This window comes from Rhincodon typus, chromosome 23 (assembly GCF_021869965.1).
Source record: "Rhincodon typus isolate 14 chromosome 23, sRhiTyp1.1, whole genome shotgun sequence".
Classification (NCBI taxonomy): domain Eukaryota; kingdom Metazoa; phylum Chordata; class Chondrichthyes; order Orectolobiformes; family Rhincodontidae; genus Rhincodon; species Rhincodon typus.
Window position 1 is genome coordinate 16,313,372 of NC_063354.1, and position 12,171 is coordinate 16,325,542.

Sequence of the window (12,171 nt, forward strand, 5' to 3'; positions counted from 1 at the left end):
GTTACCACAGTTGTTTATGACCCAAATTTCTCCCCCTCAAACTGAATGCTAAATTCTACCATCTTATGGTTGTGGTTTCCTAGGAAATCTTTTACAATCAGATCATTTGTTAAACCTGCCTCGTTGTATATTACCATATCCAAAATAGCCTGATTCCAGATTGAATCTGAATCCGCAACACAGTGCGAGGAACCTGCCCCAAGTGAACATTATAAATTCTGCCTCATAGCTACCTCTGCCAACTTGACAATCCCAAAACTATATGAAGATTACTGTCACCACGGTACTGCCTTTTTTTACATGCCCTCATTACCTCTGAATTTGTTCTCTGCCTACCATTTTTAAGGACCTAATAGACTACTCCCACCAGCGTCGTCTTCCTCTTATTTGTTATCGTCACCCATCTCATTCTACATCTTCTGATCCAAGATTATTTCTTGCTATCTTACGTCTTCCATGTTATATTAGCAATGCTACTCTGTCACACTTTTGCCCTTTCTGTCTGTCCTTTTGAAGAGGCAGGACTTCCTTTTCCCACAGAACATGGAGTGGTGGATGTGCTGGCCTGGTCAGAGGTTGCCACCTTGGTTAGAACAAACTTAACTATCTGGAGGAATGCCCAGGACTAAACAAAGAAGGGCAATATCCTTCTCTACTCTGCCAGATAAGGTCTGTTAATTTCTGTCTGTCACTTCTCTCTGCCACTGCACCTACTTCCCACTAAGGGTCATTCTCTAACCACACCTCCCCCCACCCCCTCCTCACTATTAGCTGCATTCACACACACACTCACCCTAAATTCTAGCACCGCTATCCGTGCATGCCCTCTGCCTAGCCTGTTCACTTGCTCAGGGCAACTTTCCACTTGCACCCAAAGAAACAGCTGTGCCACCCACTATCATCTCCCATGATCCACCTTCCTCTCATTCCAGGAAGGAAACAGCCCACGATTTTTACGAAAGACTCACGAGGTTGTGCGCAGCCTGTCATTCAGCTCCTCTCCCCTTACAAGGAGAGAGCCCGGACTCTGAGTGGGGTCTAGACCGGTATCAGAGGCTGCTGCTGACCTTGTGTGGCAGGGGTCCTTCGAGCAAAGAATATCCGTCTTGACGTGCTGTGAAAGCAATGGAAGAGCCTGGAAGTGCAGCTTGAGCCATTCCATGAGTTGTGTGCATGTCTGTGTACAGAGTATCCTTGCTTCAGTATTACAGTCCTCGTTCTGGTGCAGCATTGAACTGCAGAAGTGTCATGTAAGTGGCTTAGAGATGTGCCATGAGGGTTACCAATGGGTGTGGAGTACAGTGGCAATGCCCATGGAGCATGCTATAAGATGTTGGCATCCGGTTACCATCGTGGAAATCATTCAGGTGCCGAGTAGGATCTGTCAGGTATTCTGTCTAGTTTGCTTGTCGCATTTTTCCAGTGTCTGCTGTTTGACGGGTTTTTTAGCTGGGAGTCTGAATGTTAATGCCACAACACACCTTGTTAATAAAGGTGCTTGGCAAGTGTGTATCTTGCCTGTGTCTCGCGTGAATCTCACCACGTCGCTTGTGAAAAGCATAAAGTGGGGCACAAATGATCTTGATATTGAGGTGGGCCTTGCTGGAATTGTCACCTTATTCTGCTACACCTCCTGCCATGGGCTCAGACACTGGGACCCTGTAAGATCTTGTCCATGTCTCTGTAATGGCTATAAAATGTCACATACAAAATAAATAATTTAATGTTCGAAATGCTATGTGCATTTAAGTTCAGGGCCACTAATGTTGCCTTTCTTTACTATTTTCCCCACTTTAACCCTACTGTCTACTGCTGTTTTTCTATACTTGTGCACTCTGTCCCTTCATGTCTTACTCTGGGTATCATTATACAAATAGCTACCCTGTAATGTTGCCATATTCTTCCACTTTGTAAGCCTTCATTCCCCCTCTCTAAGTGCCTTTTCCCCTCCCTTCCCACCTCCCACCCTAATTAGCTTAACAACCTCATTACAACCCTAGTTATTCCATCGAGCATGTCCCAGTGAGGTTCGCATGTAGCCTGCCCCAATGGAGCAACTCCCTTCTAACCCATTACTAGTGCCAGTGATCCATGAACTGAAACGCATTTCACCACATCAAACCATAGTGTTTGTGATGATTGAACTGCTGTAAGTCTTGTACGCTGTGAATGAGACCTCCAGAAATTGTCAGAGTTTCTCTCAAACTCCAGGTGGCTAATGTGGTTGCTGTTAACCATCTAACTAATCATCTTTAGTCCCATCATCCTTTTTGCTGTCTCGAGTCTATTGTTTTACAATGCATTGACAAAGTTTGGTACTTGGCACAAATTAGCTTACCATGTACCTCAGCAGAAAAGAGTCAGGTATATTCTGTACTGGCACTTTAAATTCTGATGCAACTGTGGGAATAAACAACGTAACCAAATTTTATTATTTCCAAATGCTACAGATTTGTGAAATGCTTGTGAAAAGAGAACAACTTTGATTAGGTGAGACTAAACCAAACTTACATACACACACATTTGTAGGATTTAAGGGAATATCTTGCAGAAGGAAGTTCTAAAGGGTCATAACAGATTGATCGAGTAGGCAAAAGTGACAGAGCTCAGTGAGGTGAATGTGATCATTCCCTCTGGGGGCATGAAAGGCAGATCAGAATATTTTGTGCGCAGTGAGAGGCTGTGAACTGGAGTGGAGTAAATGGGTTTGAATGACCCTATGAGCAGATACTAAAAGCAACCAAAAGGAGATCGTTGGAATTCAAAAGTGAGCAAGTGATGCTTCAGTAATGCAGCGTTTTATCCAGATACTTGGTTTGAAGTAAAACTAAGAACTGCGGACGCTAGAGACCTGAAACACCCACAAATTGCTGGAGAAACTCAGCAGGTCTGGGAAGAAAGCAGAGTTAATGTTTCGAGTTTGGTAACTCTTCATCAGAACTGCATTCAGCTTTGGGCACTTCAAAAAGAAGTCAAGCCTTCTAGGGGACAGAGCAGTCTGATACCAGGTATTGAAGGGATGAATTGAGAGCCAGGTTGTTTTCTTTTAAATCTTTTTTTCTACTGGTGATTGCAGTGAAGTCCTTTTGAATGGTAAGGTGAATGATGAACTACTTTCTCTGGGGAATCCAAAACAAGGGGGATCATAAAATTAGAGCAAAGCCACTTGGATTCAGCAATAAAGCTGTGCTCTTTTGTTTTGAGAAAAATTTAAATCTTTCCTTGTTCTCATTGCTCTGAATGCTAAATTTGCAAAATTGACATTGATTTTTTTGATAGGTACAAGTGCCAACTGATAACTGCAGAGAAACTATCCCGAAACATGGGATTGAAGTGCTGATACTCCATGTCTAATCAAATGGCAGCGTAACCTTGAGGGGCTGTTGTTCTGGCAGTTGTAGCATTGTCTCAAGGAATGACTTGTGTTGAAAGTAGTAGCCTTCTGGAGCATGTGCAGGAGAAGATTGTATCCTACACTCTTGGAGCAACTGGGGAGGAGAATGAAGCTGTGGAAATGGTGGGCCTCTGAGAAGTTCAAAATGTATTAAAATGTCTATCTGTGAGTGAATGAATGGCAAACACTTTGCTTTTTGGTGTAATTGGAATATACAATTCAAAGATTTTTTTTCCATAAACAATCCAGTTTACAAAGCTGGTGAAAATGTTGCCCACATGAGGGTTTGAAAGCCACCTCTGTCTCAAGCCTGTACGTTTTGCCCAAGCTCTATCCACTTGCAAAGAAACTGCCTTGAATTCAGTTTGAATTGCAATAAATTTACAATTCCGTGGAAAGGTTGACTGGTGTGGTAAATGTGGAAAATAGCAAATAATGGAGGTGGATAGAGGGGACCTTGCTGGACCTGACATGACCAGAGACTGAATTCTTACATTAGGTGACTGGCCTGGAACACTTCTATTTCCTGGCACTAATCCTTTGTGTTGATGAGCGCATTACTCACAAAAAAATCTAATTTTAACAATTAAGGTCCCTCTGGTAGTAGCAATCTTGGAAGTGGAGTACACTTGGGACCAGCCCTCCAAAGACAAATGATAAAGTTTCAACAGAGTAAGAACAAAGGTTTCTCTTCACTATAATTACTCTGAGCAGTCATTCACTGTTCCTCTTGCTGTAACTAATTCAAAAATTACTCAATATTTTCCTACAAAAATGCATAACTCGAAGCCGCGTAAACAATGAGAAACCTGTTTTGGTAAGTTGACGTACAACTCTTGGGGAAAATCCTAAACCCTATTTTTAGACTGATTCCTGGAGCTGCTCCAGCATATTTGCTTCGTGTACCAGACGGACTCATTTGGAGCTGTCCTGTTTACGCTGTAATTCACAGTAGGGAAAGTCAGAATATTTCCACAGTTTGGTTTGTGCTCCACGTGTGTAACTGCCTCTTGGGGGAAAAAAATAGACACAAGCACTTAAAATTGCAGGAAAACAGCTCCCTCATTTCTACTAAATGTATAAAAACATAAATCTATTAAAAAGTAAATAGAAGTAGTTCATTTGGCATCACGTTATTCAGTATGATTGGTTATAATCTTCTTTATGAACTCTCTTTTCTCACCTTAACCCCATAAGACCAGTGATTTGTCATCTTGGACTTGAGTCGATTGAACAATGGAGCTTTCAAGATTCTCTGGAGTAGAGAACTCCAAATGTTTTATGTTTTTGTTTAACATTATGCTGTCTGTTGCCTTGTTATTTCTACTTGGAATCCATTTTTTTCCTTTGGCTAATGTAATGAAAGTTCTCTTATAAGAATGCACAGTTTTATTTTTGCCCGAGATATGCTAGTGGTGGCATGCTTTGTCTAACGATTATTACCCATGGTCCATGAAGAACCGTAAGAGAGATAGGTAATTGTACTTTGTGGGCACCACCCTCCAAGCACCAGAAATCTCTCTGGCTGAGTTGAAAGGGTCAGCGGGTTGGTCAGTAACCTGTATGGCTGTGTCTCAAATACTTTTTCTGTAGGTGGCAAGTCCAGGAATAGGATTTGAACTAAGAACTTTTGACTTGGGGATAGGAGTACTATGTGCAAATCCATGACCTTTTGTTTTCCCATTTTTAAACAAATGGATAGAACACAATACAGTATTGGGATCCCACCAATTTTGTTTTTAGGTAGGCACGACTATTACCATTTGCTGTGCCATAAATTATCTATAAAGCTTTGGCTTTTTGTCACTGGTTACTACATCTTGTGGTTACCTTACCTATGTTGGGGTTTTATTTCAAGTAGAAAAGACCTGCATGTGACAAAAGTAATATGCATCACTGCAATGCATGTTGCTGTCTGTAGAGGGTTTAAGTGAGCTATGTAAATATGTCAATTACATGGTGTATATAGTCTTTTAATGCCACTGCTTCTCTTCTATTGATGGAGATCAGAGCTATCTAGTGCTTTTTCTCATTGATGTCTTAATGTCTGCCCACTGTCTTCCAATAGTTCCATTCATCTAAATATTAAAACAAACTTGTGCTCTGCCAGCATCAAAATCTCTCCATTTTAATCACATGTTAAAGTGTTCATGCCACTAGTCCCTCACAGATTTTGTTAGACTCGTCTAGAATGTGAAATGGATTTTTAAAAAAAAAATACTGCTGGAAGAGATTATTCGGAAATTCATTACAAACTCTTATGTAAAGTCAAATTTCTCTTTCTGAAGATCACAAAAACAAAATCCTGCTTAAACCACCTCCTTAATAAAGTTAACGACAATGAATAAATAATGTTTCATGAAGAAAAATGTGAAGTACATATCTGGTTGCGGTACTCTTGTAAATAAGAGGGGAAATGCTAAATATTTAGTTTATCATCTAAAAAGTGTGAAAAAATATTTCTTGTTTTGATATTTCCACATTTGCCTAATAGCATCAGATCCAAAAATACTCCATAAAATAGGGCAAGCTGCAACTAGTTGGACTACTCCATTACTTATGGGATCTTACCCTAAGAACTAAACATTAAGTATATTTTTTCCCCAGTTATTCACTTTCATGTGAGGAGGCTGCTAAAAGGGAAATGAAATAAGAATTGATGTAATTTCTTTTCTGTTATTCAGTGGCATATTTCAGTGGGGATTTTTTGTCACTTCTGAAATTACCACATGTAGAGTTGTTACACATTGAGCTTTAACTAGCTATTATAATCTTTTATGCTATCTAAAATGTAACACAAATGAGGTACGTGGATTCTGTTTACTTGGAGATGGTGGTTTTATATACGGCTCAACTGACGTAAATTGTATAGAGTGACCTCCAGACACAGGCTGTGTCTTGAATGCCACAGTGAAGAGAGCCTGTGGTCATGTGGATAACATTGGTGTATTTGCATGTAAAGGTCTTTAGAGCCATCACCCTGTAGTTAACACAACATGACACTTCATGTTCTTTTTTCTCTGTCTTTTAGAAGATAAAGTTTGCTTTTACTGATTGTCAAATGATTATCCTATTGTGTGTAATCTGTCTCTTGACAAAACTAATATGCTTAGAACTCTAAATGTCATTTTAATATACTTTGAATATTTTGCCTTTTAATGACTTTATCTCATTTTTCAGTATAGATCGTTTGTTCCATTCTTCCACCATTAGGAAGAGATGATCAATTAGCCCCTTTCCTTGTGCCCTTTCTAAAGTGTTTTTTTTTCTTGAAAGCAAGTAATATTTCTTTTTAATTTTAAATATTAATAGGTTCTGCTTCTGTCACCTTTCCTGGAAGGACATGCCATATATTCCCAACTTTTATCTTTTATTTGGTGATTATCTGAAGTTTGTGGCCTTTGTTATTGACATGCCAATCAGCAGAAATATTATTTCCCACGGCAAAATTTTCAATCGGATCATTCATTAAAGTTGGGCGTCCAAAAGCTGATGAGATTGTAACTGCTGCTTAAGCACTTACTTGCATTGGTTCAGCATTACCTTGTTGCTATTGCACTTCATTTCTCTGCTCCTAAAATTTATAACCCATTGTGTTTTTTTTTTAAAAACAGATTTGTCATCTTGTCTGCCACTTGAAAAGAGATGCATATCTGAACTCTTAATTCTCCATTCCTCTACTGCTTTTAAGTTGTCACTATGTATATAAATATTTATTTATTCTTTCATGATGTACACTTTCATTTGATATCCACTTAGTAGCCTGTTTGAGCCACCTGAAGTCTCTTACAGTTTTTTGCACTTTTTTTAATGAATACTTAGTTAAATTAGAATTAAATATACCACTGGGTATTGCTTCTGCACTGATATTTGAATTTTACATGAGGAAAACTAGAAACTATTGTAGTTAACTCTGAAAATGGATTTAGTGCCAATTGGTGCTAATTGTGAATATAATGCTTCCTCTTAGCACATGAAAGGACTGCTGCTGTGCATTGCTATCCAAAATGTTTTTCTGGGCATTTACCAAGGGCCTGCCTTTATTAATAATTTTAAGACTAATAAGTCTTCATTTTTTGTTTAAAACCCACAGGAAGCTCTGCAGTTTCTTTCACTCGTTGCCATCCAGCAACAAATAATTCCAATTAATGAACAGTTATTTGTATTAAGAAAGTTCTAAAGTAACTTGTCTGAAAAATTAATTATCACCCAGACATTTAATAATCTGTCAAAATAGTAAGTCAATTGCAATGACGAAACTACGCAAATAGTGATCTGATTGAATCAAAAAATACTGTGGTGGCTGCAATTTTCCAACTTCGTAGCAACGATATTTCAGATCTAACCATGACTAAGCCCCAAATTGTTCCACACTTCACACTGAATGTACAATACTGATTTTATGTGCAAGTCAGATTTTTCAGAAATTCCAATGAAATTATTACAGGATAGAAGTACTAGCTTTCTAGATATCAAATGAGATCATATAACTTTAAAATCTTAGAGTTAGGAATTTCTGGCATGTCGTTATCGGTGTGAACTTTGTTCCCTGCAAATTAACTGTATAAGATTAAGTCCAGCAAGCTTCTCCCTCCTTTTTCCTTTGCCTTACGACCATCCTTTCTGCTTCTTCTCTCATGCGTTTCCACTTGTACCATTTTCACAGTCCATTTTAGTAGCTTTTCATTTCCTGTCTATATTTCAAGAGAGGTTGATTTCCCTCTTGCCCCCCCACCTCCATTTCCTAACTGCTATTAGTGCCTTTTGTGTCTCAGCACTAAATAAGTTGATGTGTTCCAATATTTTCAGCATTTCTCCTGAAACGATCATTTATTTCAGTGCAGGTAAGATAGGTGAGTCAGTTATAACAGCCATATTTTTGTGCATCAAATTGTTGTCGGAAATAAATGTTTCCGGGCTCAGCGTATAATTTATATGTTTGTAATTATGGAATACAGGTATGTTTGTCGTGTCAAAGAATCAAGCCTCACTTTGTAGAAGTGTTTTCATAACCTTTATTGAAGCTGTTAATTCTATCCCAGTTTGCTATATTTATAGTAAATTGTAAGCGAATATATGCATGTGGTTGTCATTGATCGAGCTATTTCCATTGGAAGCCTCTACCAGTGTTGGGTAACGTACATTGTGCTTGTACAAAGGTTTGCTACAAACTGAAAAGCATTCATAATTAAATCAGTCAAATGGAAATCTGTCCAATGACTCAATTTCTAAATGTTGTCTTTAAGTTGGTGCCTCGTTTTGAAAGCTTTCCTTTTCTTTCCCTGGCCTTTATCCCACAGGTGAAGCGGGAGCCAGGTGAAAATGGAGCCAGTCTCACAGATCAGGAGCTTGTCTCTATGTCCGTTCGAGAATTGAACCAACATCTGCGGGGCCTAACTAAAGAAGACATTATCCGGCTGAAGCAGCGTCGCAGAACACTCAAGAACCGTGGCTACGCAGCCAGCTGCCGTGTAAAGAGGGTAACTCAGAAGGAGGAATTGGAGAAGCAGAAAGCAGAACTTCAGCAAGAGGTAGAGAAGCTGGCATCTGAGAATGCCAGCATGAAGTTAGAGCTGGATGCCCTGCGATCCAAGTATGAGGCCTTGCAGAGCTTCGCCAGGACCGTAGCCAGAGGACCTGTCATGCCGGTTAGAGGTCCTATCACCTCTGCCATTGGGCCCATTATGCCAGGCAAAGTGGCTACCACCAGTGTCATCACAATAGTCAAATCCAAAACCGATGCAAGATCTTAGTACATACTGCTGTAGACACAGGCCAGAGACAAACTAGTTCGTAGTAAAACTGGTCAATTCATGGAGTTAAATACAATGGTTGAAAAAAAAACTCGTTAGCCACCATCCCACACCCCACCAGAAAAAAAGCAAGTTTTTCCACACGATCACCAGGCTGTGTGGCAAGTTGGTGAATTAGCAAAGCACTTGTTACAAGATCAACCTCATTCTATCATTGAAACCAAACTCGTGTTTGGTTTCTGTAATGTTCAGGCTTTCAATTTTGTCCATCTCTAGGACAATTCCTGTAGACCTCTTGCAGTCTTAACTGAACTGAGTGAAACCCAAAATGAAAAGGAAGTCACTCATTTATTTCAACACCAAAATTCTTACTGAGTTCCTAACATAACCACAGTGAATAAAAGGGAGGCCTTCATTAATTTGGAAGATCTTGCCACTTGACAGCATTTCAAACAGACCAAACCATGGTAGCTCTACAGCTGCCATTAAAGGGCAAGCCTGTTGATTCTTTTTTTTCCTCTTTGCAATGTTTGCTTAAGTTTCATCAAAAATAAAAATCTACATTTTGGATGGAGACATCGTGACATGTTTAAGCAAATCCAAGTTACTGTCGGTACAGTTTTTTTTTAAATTGGAAGGTTTTATTTCTGATTTAAACCTTGTGGCTAACTTTGTGCATTGACCAGTGAACAGCTTCTCATATTCATGCACATCTGAACACGGTGTACCGTATCACCATGGAGTAAGGTAGTTCAAATGACCTGTTCATATGGTTAAGTATTCCTTTCTATTCATATACTACTGGGTCTTTCTTGAAAAATTTATAGCACAAATTAGAAATGTTGATTTTAATTTGTACATTTTTTAAAAAAAAATTAATCATTGGAAGACAATGCGCAACATTTAAAAACATGCAGAGATGAGAGGAGGCAGAATTAATAGCACCCTTTGTAACACTATATAAGCTGTTACAGAAACCCTGCCATCTGCTTGTCACTAGCCAGTGAAGGCAGTGGAGTGTCAGTCTGACTGTATAATAAGCTTTTGATTATTTGAAATGTGCAGTCTTCATAACAAAGCTCAATTCTTGATGGCTTTGGATTCTTTGAGATAAATGGCTTATGGTGATCCTATCTCTTTCTCTGAATCTTCTATTTATAGTTTATTCATTATGTCATGTATAAATGTTGAATAATTTACAGGTAGAACTCAGAAGTCTGGTGTTTAAAGTTTACAGATTTAATGAAATCTTTTCCACAATATGGTGTTAAATGTATGAATTCAACAGTTGTATAATACTGTGGATGTTGTGGAGAATGTTTAGATTTCCATTGATAATTAAGTGGTAAAAGTATGATATAAGCACCAGAAGAGTGAACACTATTTCAGCAAATGTTGTTAGCCTGTACGTTTTCTTTTGCTGAAAAGGTTAAATCCTCTTTGACTTTCATATGTCAGAAATTGAGAGTTGGCTGATTTTATTTTATTTTGTTCCTGCTGACTAGAACTAGCTGCTATTCCACCGGTCACTCCCCGTTTTCTCTCCTCAGCCAAACAAAAAATTGAAATGACTGTATTAAACCTTTACAGATATTTGATATTGCTTCTTAAAGCAAGTGTGAGTAGAAGGGGCTGATTAACCATATGAATGAAAATTTATTCAGAGAATCTTTGATAGTAAAAGTTCCTCTTTAGTGTATGTATACAAAGTATCTTTGTCAACATGTAAGGGTATTCGAGTTTAATTTTTATAAGTACACAGATTATCATACAATATTTATATATAAAAAATCACAAAAAAATGTTTAATAGCTTTTACAGATGTTTCTAGAGTGGCTTATTGAAATCAATAGCTTTCTAGTGAATCAGCGTGTTAAGTGGATCCGGGGTGATGTATCTGTGATGTGTTAATATGCAGTTTAGTGTTATTTTACAGTTGTTTCATTCTGTATTTATTTGTGTGTGAACACAATGGGGTTTTATGTTGTGTGAATTTTTTTGTGTATTTCCTCTTTCACACTTGCTGCACATGTGAATTTTTTTTAAAAATGCAACAAACTTCAAGGTGGTGTGTGAACCTCAAGTTCAGTTTGATCAGCAGCTTCTTCTGAAATACCCTTTGGCCCGCCTTAACCAAACCAGGAATACTAAACTATTGCACAGCATCTAATGTTAACTGTTTGAGACCTGTATCCGCGCTGCAGTTTTTTTTTTAATACGGGGGATGAACATTGAATTCCTTGAACTTTTGTTGGCTTGTGTACCATCGTCATCTCCAAGGTCCCCTGGTATCTTCTGAACTTTGTATTAATTTGTACACATTTCCTGCCAACACAAACTAAGGGATTTGTTCTTTAGTTGTATTGAAGTAGAATATATATTACAAAGATTTGGAAACGCAAAATATATTCAATGTCTAATGTAATTTTATGTTAAATGTGTAATTGAAGGTGCTGTTCAATTGTTGAGCTGTTATTGGAGTTGCTGATTGTTCACTGTTAACCCATGTTTGGTCTGAAATACAAATCTATTTGGCTAAACTGCATACATGACTTTGTTTCTCGCACACCTCTATCTAATTGTGATATAATACTTGTAGAAGATGGTGTTCTACACAATTCTTTTCAGTAAGAAGAAACTTATTTTTATTGTCAGAAACAATTTCAATCTGTGCATAAAGGGCTGTGCAAAACACCCTCGGCATCTCAACATAACCTGGCTTCGATCTACTCAACTGCCTGCTGAGCATCATTACCAAAAATTCCTGGATATAATCCCAATCAACCCAGTTTTAAAACAAAAAGGATTTGTAACGTGTCCCACTACAATCTATTGATTTGTACAAATCCTAAGATTTATGGAGGACCTTTTGAATCAGAATATGTAACTATGTATTAGTTTTTAAACTGCTGAACTGAGTTTATAAGGCTGCACAATATAGTTACAAAATATGTCCACATTTAGAACATACTGTGCAGATGCCAGTTTGAGATGTTGAGTGTCTGGTGCTGACACCATGCCTGC

At 38.4% G+C, this 12,171-nt stretch overlaps 1 protein-coding gene across 1 annotated transcript; it reads left to right on the plus strand.

The window, feature by feature from the left end:
- Positions 1-1,845: 1,845 nt before the first annotated feature.
- On the plus strand, positions 1,846-11,692 carry LOC125481030 (transcription factor MafG-like). The gene is made up of 2 exons (XM_048610732.1): positions 1,846-3,517; positions 8,695-11,692. Exons 1-2 carry the CDS (start codon positions 3,416-3,418, stop codon positions 9,145-9,147), a joined length of 555 nt encoding a protein of 184 aa, XP_048466689.1. The 5' UTR covers positions 1,846-3,415; the 3' UTR covers positions 9,148-11,692.
- Positions 11,693-12,171: the final 479 nt, after the last annotated feature.